Source organism: Mirounga angustirostris, unplaced genomic scaffold, assembly GCF_029215605.1.
Source record: "Mirounga angustirostris isolate CCGP_5_RB_7025 unplaced genomic scaffold, mMirAng1.0.hap1 SCAF_9, whole genome shotgun sequence".
In the NCBI taxonomy this organism is placed as follows: Eukaryota; Metazoa; Chordata; class Mammalia; order Carnivora; family Phocidae; genus Mirounga; species Mirounga angustirostris.
Genome location: NW_026991717.1, coordinates 111,062,706 through 111,083,312, shown reverse-complemented (window position 1 = coordinate 111,083,312; position 20,607 = coordinate 111,062,706). Strand labels below are relative to the sequence as shown.

Here is a 20,607-nt window from a genome sequence, read left to right as displayed (position 1 = left end):
TTGGGAAGAATAATTACCCTCAGACAATAGCTTCCCAGATAAATGTATAGAGACATAATTATGATCCGTTTTAAGGGGTCTGGCAAAGAAATCCCAGGTGGCGGTCTACAATGGATCTTTCTGAAACAGAGGTTAAATTAATAATTTTCTAAGGAGTTTGCAAATAAATGCTCACGTAGCCTTCACCAAATAGGTCTGGTGATTTACATGAAGGTTGAGCTTAGTGATAAAAGTTTTTAAGAGACTGAGAAATATTGAGTAAATGTACTTTAAAAAATAGGTGCAAATCGGGCGCCTGGGTGGCTCAGTTGGTTAAGCAACTGCCTTCGGCTCAGGTCATGATCCCCGAGTCCCGCATCGGGCTCCCTGCTCAGCAGGGAGTCTGCTTCTCCCTCTGACCCTCCTCCCTCTCATGCTCTCTGTCTCTCATTCTCTCTCTCGCAAATAAATAAAATCTTTAAAAAAAAAAAAATAGGTGCAAATTAAAATGAAGCCTGACATTATCCTTTTTAAAACAAAGGGAAGGGGGCGCCTGGGTGGCTCAGTCGTTAAGCGTCTGCCTTCAGCTCAGGTCATGATCCCAGAGTCCTGGGATCGAGCCCCACATCGGGCTCCCTGCTGAGCGGGGAGTCTGCTTCTCCCTCTCCCTCTGTCTGCTGCTCCCCCTGCTTGTTTTCTCTCTCTCTCTCTGTCAAATAAATAAAATCTTAAAAAAAAAAAAAGAAATTTATAAAAAAAAATAATAAATAAATAAAACAAAGGGAAGAGTCATAGTAGCACTATGGTCAGGGTATGAGAAGGAATATAAATGCTTCATACAGTAAATCCTTCACTTTTAAAGGAACTAAAGTGACATTATAGACATCTCCATAGTCTTTCACTCATCTAGATTGAAATTGCTCAATTTACATTTTAAAGACTAATAAATCTGAGGGCAAAATATTCAACAAGGTCATCCTTTAATTTTTTTTTTCTCATTTTCCCAAAGTACATGGTTATAAAATGTCACTGAAATCTCTGGTCTTGGAGAAGAAAAATAGATAGAACTTACTTATCACTCTCACAGGATATTGACTTAACCCTACAAACGTCCCAGGAATAAACTGAATTCCATTCTGTTTTTAGATATAACATCTTTCATTCATATTGAACATTCTCAAATTAGGCTCTAGCTAGTAATTATGTTCCAGATGCAAATACGCAATAAAAAAGAATCCATCCTTGATTAAGTTGAGCTTAAGAGGATTGCTTGGAACCAAAATTTGTTTTTTGCTTTCTTTTTCTTTTTCTTTCTTTCTTCCTAGTAGACTCAGCAGATGAATGATACAGGAAGCTGACAGACAGAAGGGTAGGGCCTTGAAGAATTTGGGATTTGCTAACCTTCAAGATCCTTTTTATCTTTAAAATTCTTTGATGTTTGCCATTTATATAGGAATTCATTTTCTCATTGTTTCTAATTGTGATCATAATAGTTAGACTAACAAAACGTTGTACCTACAGAGCATTTTACATCCTAAAAATTTAAGTTATCCTTACAGTTTTTAGTATTTAGAAAGCTATTACAAGCTAATCTAATGAGGATTTTTTTAGGATAGTGAGACTATTCTGTGTGTAATAGTGGGTACATGTCACTGCATGTGTCAAAACCCAGAGAACTGTGCAACATAAAGAGTGAATCTTAAACTAGGAACTATAGTTAATGATTGTATCACTGTTGTTTATTATCAATGTATCAATGTTGTTTATTAATTGTAACAAATATGCCACACTAATGCAAGGTGTTAATAATAGGGAAAACTGGAGGTAGGGGAGGTAGGTAAGGAGGTGGCAGAGGGGTGGGTATATGGAGCTCTATGTACTAGTTGCTCAATTTTCTGTAAATCTAAAACTATACTTTAAAAAAAGTAAAGCCTATTACTTTTATAAAGTTTTTTTTTTAATGCACTAAAGGCTAATCTCATGCTTTAGGGCATTTATTATGTGCAAAAGGGCAAGGAAAGAAGAAGGTGAAATGACGTAAACAGTTAACTTCGTGAGATTTTGAATCATGGTGTTTCTGAAGCCTCAGATAAGGGCAGGTCATAGAATTGGAGACATATGGATGAAACAAAACAGAAGGAAGACATCACAGTGATCAGGCCTGATCAGTTATTATTTAGAATACATTGCTAAATTGAATGGGTTCATTTTTTATCTTGTTTTTTAGACATCTTATGCTTTTCTGTGAAAGCCATACTCATGTGTGGTAGCGAAATACATTTCCTACTGAGTGGCACCTGTTTCTATCCCCTCTGTCTTATATTCCTTTCTCCTATCATTACTTGAACTGATGGTTGATATTTCCATCTCCCTTCCTTACTCTGTCCCCTGGTTTTTTCTTTGTCTTTGTCCTTCTTTCTCCTCTAACACATCAGACTGACCAATTAGCCCTTCTGGTCATTGTTTAGTTCCCCAAAAGAATTCAGTGGTTGTTACCATCAAGAAATAACAGCTCAGTGTTCTGGGGGATATTATTTCAGCTACTTCTCCACCCTCAATCCGAAGCAGGATAATTTCTTGAACATTGAACCAATTATTTATTTATTTATTTTCTTTTTTTAATCCAAATTTCAGAGCTCCTGGTCATATAGGAAAAGTTCCTGAAGAAGGCTCCCTTGAGTTTGAACTGATAGTTCTTACTCTGGCTATAAAAAGGAATACTTATTTTGGCTATGGGACCCCAGGAGAAGCCCGCATGAGAGAGTAATTCTTGCTAAACTCTCCTTTGTGTCTAGGACTGGCTTCTCATAAGGCATTGGTTCTCAGACTTGAATGTGCATTAGAACCACTTGGATGTCTATTATAACACAGAAGGCCAGAGTTTAGGATTCAGGAGGATGGGATGGGCCCAAGAATTTACATTTCTAACAAGTTCCCAGGTGATGATGCTAACCAACCACACATTGCGAATCATTGGCAAAGAAGCCCTAGATATTAATGCTTTGTTTGAGTAGACAGCCAAAAGTACTGAAATCATTATCCAGATCTACCAACACCTGGGATGTGTTGGCACTTGGATCCAGAGGCTCTAGAATTTCCAGAATTGTGGCAGTCCAGAAGCGAAAGCAAACATTGCTCTGATTTCAAGGTCTGTGGTTCTCCTAAGGATCACCCATATTCCTTTGCTTTTTTCGACCCCTCCTTAGCCAGGAAAAAAGGTTAAAAAGAAAGCCAGCTTGAGTAACTAATCCTCAGTTGCTTAAGATATTTTTTGAGTAAGAGTTTCTGGTTTTATTTTTGTTTTTTGTTTTTTTTTGAGACAGAATAGCCAACTTTCTTTTATCTACACTATTGGAAATGAATAATTAGTGACAATAGTGATCATTTACTGAGCATCTAATAAGTCTATTTCTCAGAACCCTACAACATACTCAGGTGTATTAACTGTTTCCATTCCATTCCACTCCTTTAAGGAATCTCCAGAACATACTTATATTTGACTTCACCATACGTTCTGTCATTTATTTTAGCAGTAGATTAAAATTACATACGTAACACAAATGGGACTTGATCCCTGGCAGGAGAATGTCTGAAGTCTATCCAGGACAAATGGCCTGATGCATGTTTTTGAGAAGTTTCCAGGGAGAAAGGTTCTACAACCTTCAGAAATTAGTTCTATTGTTTATTAATATCTAATCAATGATATCCATTAATTATTTTTTATTGTTTGGTTGTCTGCTATATTGTTTTACTATGTAATCAAATTTTCTTTGTGTTTAGTTACAATAATTTTCACTTTAAATCCACACAGCGAGAGAGGGAACACACGCAGGGGGAGTGGGAGGAGAAGCAGGCTTCCTGCCGAAAAGGGAGCCTGATGCAGGGCTCGATCCCAGGACCCTGAGATCATGACCTGAGCCGAAGGCAGACGCTTAACGACTGAGTCACCCAGGCACCCCTTAAATCCACTTTTTAAATTTAGCCTTAAATCTGTACTTCCTCGTACACTGAAGATGGTAATTGTCACCTATTACAGTTTTTCTCTTCAGTTTAAATAACCTCAATTTCTTTACTGCATTCAAAGTATTTAATCAGTTTTATGCTTTTTCCCTTCAGTTCTCTGGGTTCAGTTTTTGGATGGTATAGTAGAAAGGTTACTTCAGAGGTATAGAATCATCTTTCTACTATATTCAGTGTAAGTCAAAACTATGTTAGATCTGTGTTCAATCTAATCTAGAATCTGTGGGCCCTCGCTCAATCCCTCCCTTTCTTCCTTCCTCCTTCCTTCCCTCCCTATTTTAATCAATTCTTTTTTTTTTTTTTTTGGAGTAATTACCAGGTGCCTGACATGTGAGCCTTTTAATATCAGCTTATTTAATCCCTGCAACAACTCTACATGGTCAGTGTTATTCCTATTTTCCTATTTTACAAATGAGGAAACTGAGGCCTGAAGAAATTAATTTAACTTGTGCAAGAATAAAGGAAGCAGGATTTGAACCCAGGGTTGTCTGACTGCAAAGTTCATTCTCTAGCTGCTATGTCTTCCAATTAATGTATCCAATTAAAGCCTCTTAGCATCAGTTTTGATTTTAAATTATGCATGTAATCATAATAATGATTATGTACAATAAAAGTTTAATGGAAACATCTATCAATAGCTATAACAAATATTAATTCCTTTAATCACCAACTATGCCCAAACACTGTGGTTTCTTATCATCCTTTTGTAGAAATAAAATACCATTGTATATACATTTTTCAGAATTTTACTTTTCTAGCTTGCAGTTCCTATTAGTCATATAGGTCTTTTTATTGAAATTCTCTATTCTTTCCCTAATGGGGATCTGCTGTTCCACTAAATTAACATAATATTTTCTGGTTAGCTATTCTTCCACCAGTGGTTGTTTAGATCACTTTCAGGTTTGAACTATAAAACATGTGTTCAATTAAGTTATTTTCCCTTTGGAATTACTTCTTTGACACATGTTCTGTTAAGTCAAGCGGTATAATCATTTGTAGTGTGAATTGCCAAATCACTCTAGAAAGTTCCCACCATGTACAGTGACCCCATCAGTGTTATAGTTAACAGCTAATTGAAAGCCAACTGGTAATTGCTTAACTTGTATTTCTTTAATTATTAGTGAGATTCATTCCTCATTAAGTGTTTGTCTTCTGGAGTAAATTTCCTAATCATAACTTTAACCCATTTGTTAACTGGATCCTTTACAAATTCCCATCAGCTTATCTATATATGGGAGGCAAAACCATTATAGATTATCTAGTTATTATTATTCTCTTCCTGTTGTACTGTTATGTATTTATTTACCTAAAATGATTTGGGGGCACAGATATTTATAATTGATATACAATCAATCAGCCTGGAACTCTGTTCCCCAAGATCTCTGCCCTTCCTCAGAGAAGCTGTCCCTGACCACTATAAGATATCCTTCCTCCTCCTCAAATCCCTGTTTCTATTCTGTTACTCTATTTTTGTTTTTATCACAGTACATTCCAGCTGGAATAATGAATTTTATTTGTGTATTATCTATATCCTCCACTAGAATGAAACCGCCTCTAACTTATTTTCACAGCCGTATCCCCACACCTAGCACATAGAAAGTGCTCAGTGAATATTATGGAATGAATGAATCAAACTTTGCCATTGAAAATTTCTTCTGTCGCTTCGAAGGAGGAGAAATGGTCTTTCTTATGTAACTGAGGCAATTCAACCATCCCATTTTCTTCTAGTTTATTTTAGTTTTAAAATATTTGACTCTCTTCCTATCTGAAATTTTTTTTTGTGGTACAACATATATCTTTGACCAACATATTCTAGACTTTTGCTTTTTTTTATGTTTCTTTTGAACCTTTATCAGTTTGAATCTCTTTTACTATCTTAATTTCTATATCCTAAGCTTTTTACTGGTGTTTCTGATAGCCATTTAATTATAATATGGCTTAAGATTTTATACAGCTGAGTCCCTCTAGACATTTTCCAGCCCTAATGGTTTCCTTGAGATTCTTACCCTATTTTTTCCACATACTTTCTATAATTGTACAATTTCTATGAGATATACTGAGATAATTGGTACTGGATTAAATTTCTAAATTAATTTAGGCCTTATCATCTCTGTTGTCTTAAATATACCTGCCCAGATAGAGAGCTTAGTTTTCCTTATTGAAGTTGTCTTGTGTTTCTGCCATTAGAGTTTTATAATTCCATAGATACAGGACTCTTATCACTCTCACTAAATATTTGATTTTTATTGCTGCTTTTGAAAAATACATTCTTTTTTCAGCGCATTTTTGGTTTGTTAATAAAAATCATGAAACAAACAATATTTTGTGAGTTTATCTTATAATTTGTAACCTTCCTAAAATTGTTTACAAACCAAGATGTTTGATGATTCTCAAATTTTCTAAATATGTATTTCCATTTGCAAAGAGTGATTTTTAAAAATCTCATATTTATCTATCATATTTCTTTGTTCTACTGCAATTGCTAGACTCCCTTAAATTATATCACATAGAAATATTAATAGGAACATCCTTAATTTGTTCTAAGTTTTTTGTTTTTTTGTTTTTTTTTTTCTGAGGAAAAATATTTTCTTTAAAAAGGCGTTGAAGGTTACCTTCCAGGACAAGAAAACCAACCTCACAGAACCTTTGAAAATACGATTTACTTTTTTCCAAATATTACTCTAAATAGGTGTTTTACAGACAAAAGTGACTATGGGTCAAAAACATTCTACAGAAGAAAGCATTTTTGTAGACATTGGAAATAATTTTAATAAAAGAAAAAGTTCATATTTATCTAGATGTGGCTATGTTCCATAGGAAGATTTTAGCAACCAAAGTGCAAAGACAAAATGACTGTGGCTTTTCTTGCCACACAAAATATTGACAATGTCCCTTTATAGCCTACTCTTAATTGTGAACTGGGACGCCAAATAGACGGCATAGGACCTTTAGAAGTCGGGCTCCAATGGACAAGGGGACAGGAGGGTCAAGCATCAGAACGAATTCAACTGAAATACAAACTGGCTTTGACCCCAAGCAAACCAAAGTCCAGCCAGAGGCCCATTAGAGATAAATACAAGTTGTAGTATCACTTTTACAAGGTTGTGCCACTTAACACTATTACACCTAATCAATCCGAATTGAAGCTAATAAGCACACCCCCATCACTGGTTCTGTCCTCACCTTATCCATTTTTATGAAGGCTCCACGTTACAGCTGAGTTCATACTGGGGGAAGGGGACCTCCAAGTTCTCAGAAGGAGCCATCCTAAATCCTCTGTCCAACCTTTCTTTACCCTGCCCTCCCACCTCCCACCCTGAGACAAGTCAGTCTTAACCAAAGAGGTGCAGCTTCTGTCACTGTCTCATGGAAATTCGTTCTGAATAACACCAGAGAGGGATCAGTCATGAGCAGCATTTGGCTTTAAGCCAAAGGGAGGTGCCCGCCCCAGCCCCCCCCCCGCCCCCAGTCACAATGAATTCCATATTCTCCCTTCTACCGCTGTAAAGATCTCCCATCTAAAAGCTCCCAACAACGACAGCACAAGGTGTTGATATGACATTACTTGAGGAGAAAGAGAGGGAGATATATATAGTTTTAATAAAACCCCCAGGCCCAATTAAACTTGATGAAAAGCCTGGAGAATGCTAAAAGTAGTAATGAGTACAGGAGGCTGCAGAGCAGAGAATACAGGTGCGCCCTTCCTTGCAGCCAGGGAATGCGGGCAAGTAATAGGAGATGTGACTTCACTTGAGCATCGGAGAAGCAAAAAAGTTGCCTTGTCGTCCTAGGTTGGTGGCAGACTTGCTTTTGCTCCCAAATCTGGGCGTGTTCTTGGTGAGGGTGGAGCGCACTCTCTGCAACAGGGAACTAGATGAAGGAGTCTTGAGAAGCTGATGCTCAGGAGTGGTCACAGGCCCCAGTAAACTCACTTTAATATCTGGTGTCTGTGGTGTTGAAAAGGCATTTGAGTTTTCAATGACATGCATGGGGTCAATGTTCTCTTGTTCCACCATCATGAACTGACTCCAGTATTCCAGGGGCAGTGAAAGCAGGCGTTCTACCACCTTGGGCTGACGCTTGATGTCCTGTAACATTACCGCTGGATCTGGATTGGGCACAGCATGGGCAACTATGGTAGGCCCAAAGACTTTAGCCAGATTGGCCACATCCATTTTAGTGTTTGGGCTCTGAGCCACTCTCTGCAAGTGAATCATGAGGAAAGCTAATGTGTCTCTGTGGAGTGCTGGAACTGTCTGTCTCAGTTATTGGCTCCAGCTGCCTATTGCTCAAGGTGGAGTCGCTATTCCAAGGTTGCAAAGTACCTGTTTTCCTTCGGCTTCTTGTCCAGTATGGCACAGTCTCAATTGTGGACACAGCTTCGATGGGCCCGCCATCATTGGGAACAGTCACTGTAGTTTTTGCAACTATGGATTCATGTCCCCTGGTCTACTGTGGAGCCAATGGAACGAGTCTTCTTTACAGGTCCAGGGGGACCATCAAGGAACTGTCGGCTACTAGAGCGCCTCTTTTCTCTCTTCTTCAGTTTGAAAGTCTTTACCAAAGAAGAATCCCAATCCAGCGATTCGTCAGTCTTGTCAAAGCTGATATCTGATAAAATGGAACCAGATTCGTCAATAGTCGACAATCTTTTGTTCCCAGCATTGCCGCTGGACGGCTGGCCTCTGTTGAGAAAAGCCAGAGCTGATCTTTGCTCCTCACTTAGCTGAATGCTGCCCGATGTGTCAACATGAGCATCTCTCGAATCAGCTGACTCTGTCTTTCCAGCTTTTCGCAGTCAGCCTCAGCTCGCGGTCTCCGTTTGATCTCGACATCCACCGGATTGCTGCGTGCTTGAGTTTAACATCCAGAGCACTACGCTCAGTCTCTGCTTTCATCAAAAGATCCTTGTACTTCCCCAGCTCGTGGTCTGTTCTCTGCCACTTTTTACGGAAATCCTCAAAGTCCTTTGCCAACTGGATGAATTGGAGTTCATTTCCTTCACTGAGAATCTCCCCCCGGCGTGCAAGCTGCTCAAACAGATTCCGCAAATTCAGCATCGTCGTATCCATCTGTTCCCGCAGCCTCTAGCGCCCACCTGGCCGGGTCCGCCTGGCCGCGCTTGGGCCGCCTTCCTCTTACTTCCCTCCGCACCTCCAATTTGTTCTAAGTTTTAAGTAGCACACTTCTAGAATTTCTTCATTAAAAACAATGTTGGCTCTGGTTTAGAATAAATATTCTTTACTATGCTAAAGGAGAACTCTTCTGCATTTTGTGGCTCTTTATCAAGAATATCAAAGTCTCTCAAATGTATTTAAGGCATCCACGATTTTTTTCTGCTTTTCTTTGAAATAACAATGACATATTGACAGTTTCCTTAATTTTATATTAAGCTCGCTACATTTTGCCTGCTAAGATTCTATGAATTTAACATTTATTGTCTTAAGTAGGATTAATCAAGAATTTTCTTTCTTGTGTTGTCTTTCAGGCTTTATAATCCAGACAAATTATTTACTTCAAAAAATTAGGAGAACATAACATAATTTTTTTTATTATTTAAAAGAAAACTTTACATTAAATAGAGGTAATTCTTAGTATCTAAAACACTGTCCAGTAAAAGTCACAGCTATGTTTTTTTTCTTTTATGGGAGCTCTTGGATAAATTTTTTCTGTGATCTCAAGTGCCAATGTTCTCTTGCATTTTTGTTAAAGTCATTTATTTAACTTAGGGTTTCAAAGTTATTAAAGAAAAGTTGTATATAATCTTTCTCAATAACATTTTACTATTGTTCTTATTAGTTGATGATGACATTTTAAATTTCTAATTTTATTATTTATTTATTTATTTTAAGGATTTTATTTATTTATTTGAGAGAGAGAAACAGAGTGAGAGAAAGCACAAGCAGGGAAGAGAGGGAGAAGCAGGCTCTCTGCTCAGCAGGGAGCCTGATGCAGGGCTCAATCCCAGGACCTTGGGATCATGACCTGAGCCAAAGGCAAGAGGCTTAACTGACTGAGCCACCCAGGCGTCCCTAATTTTATCATTTTTTTAAAAAAATTGTCCAGTGGTTTGCCTGTTTTGTCATTCTTTTTGAAGAACTCCATAGCACTTCAAATTACTTATAATCTTTTTCATTTCTTTCTTTTTTTTGGTTTTTGTTTTCTCCTGCTTGTTTTTTTATATTTAAAAAGATTTTAGACATAATTCATTACATTCCCTATTTCACTCTTGCTCAAGTAAGCATTTAAAATTCTACATGTTTCTCTGGTTTCTTTTTAGGTGTTATTTTGAAATGGTTGGATTAACTTTTATCTTTAGAATACAGCAGTGCTCTCTCACATTCAGCTTGCACTTGAGTATTAAAATGATGAAAACAGGGGCTCAGTCAGTTGGGCTCAGTCAGTGGCTCAGTCGGTTGGCCGCCCAGCACTTGATTTTGGCTTCAGTCATGATCTCAGGGTCGTGAGATGGAGTCCTGTGAGTCAGGCTCTGTGCTCAGCTGGGAGCCTGCTCCAGGATTCTCTCTCTCTCCCCCTGTCCTTCTGTCCCTCCCGCTGCTTGCACTCTCTATTTAAAATATTAAATAAATAAATCTTTAAAAAGAATAAATAAAATTATGAAAAATTTTTTTCAGATTATGAAGTTGTTTGTTGGAAATGTAGAAAAGCATAAGAAATATGTAGAGAAGAACATGGAGAGAAGTACAAAGATAAAAGGAAGAGCATCCATAAGTCACTCTGGGAGATGAGTGCCTTAACTCCAAAACGTGGACACCCTGATTTTATCCTATATTCTTTAGCACACACAGCTGATGCCAGGTAGTCTAGAATGTGAGCTGCATGGTGTGAGAAGTTGACAGGAAAATAAAAATTAGGTGAGGTTAAACCAAATGTGGATAATCAAGAGTTGACTATGTCATCATTCATTGTAGCTATAGCTGAGAATCTTCAGCAACAAATGCCACAGTGGCAGAGACTTGAGAGCATATACTTACTTACATTACTCCCCGTCTCAGCACCCCTGGAGTTTCCCTGCCTCACATACCTGGATTCCTCAGCCTCGAGAGCTGTGCTTTTAAATTCAGTTGTCCTTATTTCAGAGGATCTGGCACACATCCCTTTGAATGAACTTGTCTCACTTTCTTCTTGAGTCAAGGTAGTATGAAAACATTGTTCACCTTGGAAAGTCAATGTTACGTTTGAGATGGTGACATGTTTTGAGGGTTCTCTGAGCTCGTTCTTAGTTTTTGCATCTCGTAGACACCCAGACTTCAGAGTGTTTCCTAGTCTTTCCTTTGAAAATAATAAACAGCAGCAAATCAGGTAACAGAAGAAACTCACACAGAAATAGATGATTTATGGAGCAAAAATATCTAATACAGTAATCATTTCATTCGTATCTACTGAGTTCCCTCAAGTACACAGGCGCAATGTTGAGGGAATAAGGCTTGGGTGTTGTGTGGAGGCTGATAGTCTGGGACCTGACACAGCACATTCAGAAGCTCATGTGGCCAGGTACACCACTGTCCGTCCGCTTACACCAGAAAATTAGCACTTAATTATAGCATTTCCTTTTTCTGAATTGTCAGGGCAAGGAAGGTTGTCTAGAAATACCTTGCCACTTCCTCCCCAATCTGATGTTGCTCTTAATTTAAAAGTATCTAATAGGTGAGGGGCGCCTGGGTGGCTCAGTCGGTTAGGCGTCCGACTCTTGATTTCAGCTCAGGTCATGATCTCAGAGTCTTGGGATCAAGCCCTGTGTCAGGCTCCACACTCAGCGGGGAGTCTGCTTCTCTCCCTTTCTCTCCCTCACTCTCTGCCCCTCCCCCTGCTTACGCATGCTCTCTCTCTCCTTCAAATAAATAATAAATCGTAAAAAAAAAGAGTATCTAATAGGTGACATGAGTTAGGAGGTTCACACTAAGACAAAAGAGGTCGTTTTTCAAGAGACTTAGAACCTATACCTAAAACTAATACCATAAAATCTTTACCTGTTCTTCTAATTTCCTGGGTTGTATTAATGGACCACCTCTCCTAGCCACTCACTGCCTTCCTCAGAATCTGTCCCAGGCCTCTGAGCAATTGATCAGCTGGTTCTAAACACTGTGTCTCTCTACTGTCCTCTCACATCTGCGCATTCCTCCCATAGCCACCACCTCATCCACCACCTCTATTAACTTCCCTGGAAAATAATACAGTCCCCTCCTACTTAAGGAAAAAACTCTTTTTTTTCCGTCAGTGGATGTAACACATAATTTACATATTTATTATAGAATATTTAGAAGATCCTTTAAGATATAAAGTGAAAGGGAGAAAATTACTGCTTGCTTTGGGCCACTGGCAAGAAATAACTACTCCTATGGCACATTTCATTCAGGCTTTTTGTCTTTTTATTTATTTTTTATGTGTCTGCTTTGTGACAACATTTCAGTTCTATATCCTACATTGTTCACTTGACAATTTATTAAAAGCATTTTCCTCATGTCATTAAAAATTGTGTGTAAAGGGGCGCCTGGGTGGCTCAGTCGTTAAGCGTCTGCCTTCGGCTCAGGTCATGATCCCGGGGTCCTGGGATCAATCCCTGCATCGGGTTCCCTGCTTGGCGGGGAGTCTGCTTCTCCCTCTCCCACTCCCCCTGCTTGTGTTCCCTCTCTCGCTGTGTCTCTGTCAAATAAATAAAATCTTAAAAAAAAAAAATTGTGTGTAAAACTGCTTGAATTTTTTTGGATTTAAAATTATTTTTATTGTAGGAAACAGAAAATTCAGAAAAGTGTGAAAAGGAAAACATTAATTGCCTATAATTCCACAATCTAGAAATAAACTGCTGCTAATAATATGACTTTTCCCCCTCCTATTGCTTGTGAGCATATAAATGTATTTTTATATAATAGGGATGGTATTTCATTTTTCACTCAACTTTTTTCAATCATGAAAATTTCTCCAGGTAAAGAAAATTTTTTCCAACAATTTTAATAACTACAGAGTAGTCTTTCACTTAACAAATATTTACTGACTGTCTATGATCTTGTCAGATGCGATGATCACTCCTGAAAAAGATTAATACAGCACCTGCCCTTCATGGATTTGTATCAGTTTAGTGATTCTCCTGTGGTGGATGTTTAGGTTCCTTCCAAATTTTCATTATTTCATTTTGACAAACATGGTATAGATTTGGTATAATTAACATCTTTACAGCTAAATCTTCATTCTTATTTCTGACTAATTCCTTAAGGAAGATTCCTAGAAATGGAATCACTGAGTCAAAGGGTATAAACATTTTTAGGCCCTTGATTCATAATGATTTCAAGAAAGTTTGGGCCAATTCTTATCTCTACCATGAATCTATATGAATCCCAAGTTGACCACACCTTTACTAACATTGACTATTTTTATTCTTTCAATTAACAGTTTTATAGGTTTTTTTTCTAAGTTTGCATTCCTTTGATTACTAGTGAGGTTTAACTTTCTCCAGTGTATTTATTGGCAGTTTTCTTCTTCTGTAAAATGTCTATCCTTGCCCTTTATGATTTTTCTATCACGGGCCCCATGGAGGTTTTCCAGCAGTAGGTCCTCAAACTTATGCCTTTATCTACAATCGATGCTACCATCAGATTAATCTTTCTAAAAACACAGTTCCTTCACTCCCTCACACAGAGGGTTTTTATGGTTAAAGTTTGCCCAAAGAGCAATGTCCACGCTTCTTGATTTGGCATTCAAGGTTTGCAAACAACTTTCCAAAACTATATCCTAATATTTTCCACATATATTATGCTCCAGCCAAACTGAACTAAACTTTCTTGGATACGGTTGTGTTTTTCCACTTACTAGCCTTTTCTAAAGCCACTCACTTCTTTTGGCACTTTATTTTTCTATATCCACCCTCACTTTTACCCATTGAAATTTCACCCCATCCTTCAATGTAGTGCATACTTTTATACACATTTAAACCTTAAAATAGCCGTTATGTGACATTAATATCCTTATTTTGGAGACGGGGAAACTCATGCAGCTCATGCAGCTCCAGTGGTTTGGCCAAACAGCTATGCAGCAGGGCAAGAGTCCAACCCAGGTCTTCTGACCCTGGTCCTGAAGTTCCTTCCATCCCACCATAGCTTTCTGACACTGGGTTAAATTTGATGGTAAGGATAGTCCCTGCCTCGTTCAGGATACATCCTACAACTCCTTTATACCAGGGCTCAGGGCTAATATCCCATTATTAAAATTAGGTTACTCAGAGCACATTCCATAGCATTTTGATAACCAGTGTCAAGGAGCTAACCAAGAAGAGTGATCTTGGTTATCACTCTTGTTCTTGATTATTAAAGAATGAAAGTCTGCCATGTCGCTTACCTTTTCCTCTTGCTTGGCCCTTAGTATGTCATCATTTTCAAACACCACTGTGACCTCTGAGCAGTTTGGGACGTCACAGAGGTCTGTGACTTCCGTGACTTCTGTGACAATATTTATATCTGGGGCCTCTCTGACCTCATTTTCTGGAACATCTGTGACATCGGTGATGTCGGTGACATCATCTGTGAAATCTGAGAAATCAGTGCTTTCTGCAGTATGTACGGGGTTTGAACATGTGCACAGGGGTGGGCTCTGTAGAGCTGTGAACGCTGCAATATCCATGATGTCCCTCGAGCCTGTGATGTCTGTGCTATTTGTGATTTCTGAGAGGCTTGAGACTTCTGACAGTTTGGAAGCTTTGGCTTTCTCGTCATTCAAGAGGGAGATGAGTTCCACCCACTGACAAAAGAGGGTGTCCTGTTTACATGCCGGGGCGCAGAGCTGTAGGTAGTAGGCTCGACCACTCACCAGCTTTACTTTGAGGCGCATATTCTCAGCATCGTGCACAGAAAGAGTCACAAACTGCAGAGGGAGAAACCTGAAAACCAACACAAATGTCGTCTGAAGGCCTGACTGGAGACCTAAAAAAAGGCCTTTCCTTCTCTGTTGTATAGCAGTTTGCTGAGTGAGATGCAGGACAACAGGCTTGTTTCCCAGACAGGCCCAGGCTGGGGCAGGCGTGGGGTTGGGCGGTACCTTCTTGTGGCCACCATGTTCCCAGATCTGGCCCTTAGCTTTTGAGGCTCAAAACTTTGATTTTTAGCACATGGAACCAGGCTCCCTGGGGCCATCTCACTCAAATCATACTCCTAAGACTCTGATGAACTAAAAAAAATCAGAGTATCAACTACTTATCACGAGAGGTTGTTGGGCTTCGTTAATCCTGCAAAGTTGAGAGAAGTTGAGTGATTGCTCTAGGTCACATAGCAAGTTAGTGGCTTGAGACAAGACCAGAGCAAATTCTGATGGAAGCTGGGATGCTGGGGAAGGAAGGACCTGTTCTAGAGAGGCAGTTCATAATGGATCTTCAGTTGCTGTTACTTAGGTTTGATTTTTAAAAATTAAATACCTCTTTGACTGCTAGCTTGTCATAAGCTATTTTCCCAGACTTTAAGGACATGACTGACTGTCAGTTGTAGCAGAGTGCAAGTGAGAAGCTCCCTTGGAGCAAATGCCATTGGTGTTTTTATTTTCAGCTTCTCAGGGGTAAAGCATATTTTCTGAGAGATCCTTAGCCTCTTCCCTTTGTAACTCACCTGGTGAGCACCAGGTTCTCTGGCGAAGGAGATGTCAGGAGACTTTGAAACAGGGGTTCTGTATCTTTCTGAACTTCAGGGGTCAGATGTGCCAGAAGCATCACATTGGGGGTCTTGTGGGTTTTACTGGAAGAGCAGATGCCTACAGTCACCCAGTTGGCTCGGTTATGAAGGTAAATGGATTCACCTCTCCTGTTAACCTAAGGCAGAGAACAGGAAGAGGCGTTTTCTGCTAAAGTGCATGGCCCGGACAACTGCACTTACCTGAGCAGTGTAGGAAATAAAGTAGAAATGAACCGTGATGATGCATTTGTTCAATCACTTGCTGAAGTGAATTCCTAGAGATACCACAGTGAACGGACAGACACAGTCCCTGGGCCATAGGGGTTCTATCAGGGAAGGTGAACATTAAACAAGTATGTCACTAACTATTATTGCAGGAAGTATTACCAAGTACAAGTTCAGGGTGCTGTGCTGTAAGGCATATAGCAGGAGACTTGATTTAAAAGGGGAGACCGGTAGTGGTGTGCTGGTAAATGTGTAACAACTATCTCTTGGAAGATATGCATATGTTTATTATTTACAAATAATGCTATATACACAGCTTTCTTTATTTCTATTTCAGTATAGTCAATTGATGCTTACAGAAGTCTTCATTGACCTTTGTCAAACTCTTTTATCTGTAACCTTAAGAGCATAAATAATAGTAAAATGTTGTAAAATAATAGGAACAATGAGGTTTGAGTACATGAGTTTATATGATTTGATTTTTAATAATACCCGTGTTTAACAATGGACTTCCAGGTTTCCTGGACACTTACCAGTCAGCCAGCTCCAGCACACCCCAGACATAGGGTCAGAGAAATCTCCTCTGAGGAAGAGACCTCTGGCTGAGACCCGAACAATGTGGGAGTTAAACTGGCTGGGTGGACAGGAGAGATTTTCAGGCAGAAGAACAGCATATGCAAAAATCCCAAAGTCCAAGAATCTTGGCCAGTAAAATCTCTGCCAGTTGGAAGAAAAGAATACTGGAAAGTGGCCAGACAGGGATGTGAAAGAAGCCAGAGAGGGGCAACACCTGGTTTCTCAGCTGTACATTAACTCAAAAACACACAAAAAATCACTAAATATATATATATATATATATATAATATATATATCCCGTCAGAAAGAGGTTGCAGCCCATACTATGGACCTGCCCAGAGCCATGCCTGATTAACAGAATCCAGAATCCATCTAGTACTGCCCCTGAGGGATGGTGCTCTGGCTCAGGGGCTAAATACTGATAAACCTCAACTGGTCATGGTGATTTTCATCCCCTTGCTAGTGCTTGCTTTCAGCAGGGCAATGTGGCCTAGGCCTGGCCAATGAGACACAGTGGGGGCCTCCTGGTGCCTCTGGGAAAGGTTTCTCAGTCCTCACAGAAAGGTGCTATGATGAGAGCATCTCTTCTGTTTCTGGCAACTGTCACTGTCCTGTTTGCCTGTAATGTCCTGAGGGGAGCTAACTCGAGGGTGATAGAGCACAAGAGAGGGACCTGGGTCCTTGAAGACTCCCTGCAAGTGAGCTGATGCCCTGTGGCTCTTTTACTTTGACATAACTGTTGTTCTTTTTTGTTTAAAGTCGGGTCAGGGACCTGTGGCAACTTGCTGCCAAAGACATACTAACCATGAGAGGTTGTGTATGTTGAAGGGAATAACTTACCCAATTATGATATGCGGCATGTCTGTCTATAGAGTGCTACCTACCTCCCCCAGGGTTCATTAGAGCCTGCAAAAGGTTATTTGAAAAGAGTGTAGGAAGAAGTGTGAAAAATAAAATAGGAAGATTATTAGTAGGAAAGAAGCATATAGAAGGTAAAATCATCAAATCATGACTTATCACATGTGTTCTGGGCATTACTTAAATGTGTTCTTTAAACACCTGCCTCTGGTGTTCTGGAGGTGAGGAGGTCTCCTTCAAGCCCAAGGCATCAGGGCAGAGAACACATTTATGGAAGAAGTACCTGTTGTCTCCCCTGTCTCCCCTCTGTAGAATCAGCTGAGGAGCTGCTTGAATGGGTATGTTTCGTGTTACACTTGGTCGTGGCCTCACTGTGCAGTTTAGGGGTATGGCCTGCAACAGTGAACTCATTTCCCCTTTAATGTTGTCTGAAGGTTTTAATGTTGAGTGTTTAGAGAAAAGCGAGAACTGCTCTCAAATGCATTGAAATGTAGTTTCATTCATAATGTAGGTATATTTTTATGAGAAGAAAACTCTTCTCCCTCACAATTTGACAATTATCTTTTAATTTCAGAACTAAGAGCTACATACCCAGTTGTGTCATAGATGTTATTCTTTAAAATGTCTTCTAAATCTAAGAAAGGAGCTATCTGAATGCTTTCCTGTGGTAGGACGTTCTGAATTTCCTGTAATCTCTTCATGTCATTTTGGGAAGATTATGATAGAATGACAATTATGATGGAGTTAGAACAGAATTCCTAGGTGAGAGTTTGCTGGGAAAATTTGAAATGAGTTTTTCCTTACCATTATAATTATTTTAGGTTGGTTAAAGTCCCAAAATCGTTCCCTTTAATTGTCTCACGCATTCCTTTATCGCATTTAAAATAATTCTCCTCTTAATCTTTTCAATTTCTTTGAGAAAATTAATCACTGAAGTTATTGGAACTTAATTCAGGGCTCAACTATTATTTACCTGGATAAAATTGCTCTCTAATATGGGAGGAGATACAAAAGCGGCATACTCTCCTCCATTCAACATATTTTGAAGATCTCCTGGATCTTGGGAGGGTGGGACGGAGATGGCATCTTGCTCATTGATCCTTGTGGTAGAGTTCCTATTGTTCTTCTTCATGGTGCTTACATACAAACATTAAAAAGTCAAGGGAATGGAAACACAATGAACAGATACAGAGAAAATTTAATATAATAAATTTGCCTCATTTACTCATTAATTCAACAAATTTTATCAACATCTATGATATGCCAGGCACTGCATTGGGCATTGGTGATACATCTGAACATGATTGGTAAGATTCCTGCCCTTATGCAGCCTGGGGTGTGGGGCTGGCAACCCTAATTAATGAAGGCAGTTAGGAGAGGCCTCTTTAGGAGGTCGTGAAACACATGTGTCACATCCCCCAAACTGTCATTTTCTGTCTTTCTAATTAATGGTACCACTACACTTCCCATTATGCAGAATTCTCGAATACTTTTTTTTTTTTTTTTTTGGTAAGTAGGGTATCAAAACTATACTAAACTGAGAACATCTTTTCCTGACCATTCACCCTTGACTGATGCTTAGCTCTAGGTTAACAGGTAAATAGTGGCTTTCTACCTAATCAATGACTGTTGTCTATCTCCTCCGTTCTCTCGCTCTGACTTTCTCCAGAAATTGCTTCAACAAGGAACAGGGGCTCTGCATCATTGGATTTCACCTTTTATCAGCCAGAAGTGACCGAATTCCAAGAGGGGAACAAGGCCTCAGAATGTAATTCTGTTCATATGTTCAAAAGGTCACCCCCTTCCCTCTTCACCAAGCCTATGTCAGTTAGAGGAGGGGTCCTTAACTGGCAAGCAGCTGTCCTGTGTTCCACTGGGGGCATATAGTTACACCTCAGTCCTTTCTCAGAGGCTTGTTTTCCCCTTTTGTTCAGGCTAAGTAAGTAGGTAAGTAGTGGACATGTCTTGTTGCTGTCCCAGCCAGGGTCACAGGATGCAGAGACCACAGCTACCTGACATCCTATGAGCAATGACTCTGGGCACGGGAGTTCCCCATCAGACCTCCTGCTGGTGGCAACTCAGTGCCTTCCTTTAGCACATCTATGCATGAACAAATATAGGGAAAGTAAAAAGAATCAAGAAAAGCAAGCAAGTAAAATAGTTCAGTGAAGCTAAAGTGTAAAAAGAATGAGACAAAAAGAAAGAGCATTCAGGAAAAGAGAGAGAGAGAAAACCACCACCACCACCACCACCATTTAAAACATAGGGGATGAGAAATAAAAATAAAATTTATTTAGTGCTTGATATGTAGCAGGCAGCAAAGACTTTACATGGACTATCAAAAATACTATGAAGTAGCACTCTTAAGATGCTCATTTTGGGGCGGAGCAAGATGGCGGAGGAGTAGGAGACCTGGATTTCGTCTCCTCTCAGGAATTCAGCTGGATAGGGATCAAACCAATCTGAACACCTACAAACTCAACAGGAGATTGAAGAAAAGAAGAGCAACAACTCTCTCATCAGCAAAGCGACCACTTTCTGGAAGATAGGACGTGCGGAGAAGTGACTCGGAGGCGATATTCGGGAGGATAGATGGCGGGGGAGGGGCCTCCGTCGGCCGCTTCTGGCAAGTGATAGAGCCGCGGAGCACAAAATCGGAACTTTTAAACGTCTGCTCCGCTGAGGGACGTCACTCTGGTGGCTTAGCGGGGGGTGGAACCCTCCGGGACAGTGTGGTCTCAGGACCCTTGGGGTCACAGAAAGACCGGGGGTGCCTGAGTGCGGCAGAGCTCCCAGGGATCGGAGCGGGGAAGCCGGCTGCAGAGGCGGAGCCCAGGCGTGGGCCCTCAGCTCGGGGTTGCCATTGACCGTGATCCGCGGTGCAGTCGGGCCCCTGCTCCTCCAGCAGGGACCCGACAAGCGGCAGATCCGGGGAGACTCACCTTCCTCCCCCGGGAGGAGCCGCGCGGGAGGGCACCGCAGGGATCTGCTGGGTTTGGAGACTCCACCCGGGGTCGGGTGCCGGAGATAGAAATGTGCGGTCACAGGCCGGCTGAGCACGGAGTGTGGATGGAGATGGGGGGGCGGGAGTGACCGACTGCTTTTCTCTGGGGGCTCACTGAGGAGCGGGACCCCGAGTTCTTGGTTCCTCCGGGGCGGAGACTGGGAGGCCGCCATTTTCACTCTCCGCCTCCAAAGCTGTACGGAAAGCTCGCAGGGAACAAAAGCCCCAGAGAGCAAACCCGAGCAGATTACTTAGGCGGGAGGGGGCAAGGGCGGG

At 40.3% G+C, this 20,607-nt stretch overlaps 1 protein-coding gene and 1 pseudogene across 2 annotated transcripts; both read right to left on the bottom strand.

Moving 5' to 3' along the window:
• Positions 1-6,736: 6,736 nt before the first annotated feature.
• LOC123841112 (rac GTPase-activating protein 1-like) lies at positions 6,737-9,205 on the bottom strand (annotated as a pseudogene). Its single transcript, XR_006790169.3, has one exon. The product of XR_006790169.3 is annotated as a rac GTPase-activating protein 1-like (transcript).
• Positions 9,206-10,018: 813 nt separating this feature from the next.
• On the bottom strand, positions 10,019-18,469 carry GARIN2 (golgi associated RAB2 interactor family member 2). The gene is made up of 4 exons (XM_045870791.2): positions 18,301-18,469; positions 15,606-15,805; positions 14,350-14,887; positions 10,019-11,292 (listed from the first exon to the last, which is right to left on the bottom strand). Exons 1-4 carry the CDS (start codon positions 18,457-18,459, stop codon positions 10,948-10,950), a joined length of 1,242 nt encoding a protein of 413 aa, XP_045726747.1. The 5' UTR covers positions 18,460-18,469; the 3' UTR covers positions 10,019-10,947.
• Positions 18,470-20,607: the final 2,138 nt, after the last annotated feature.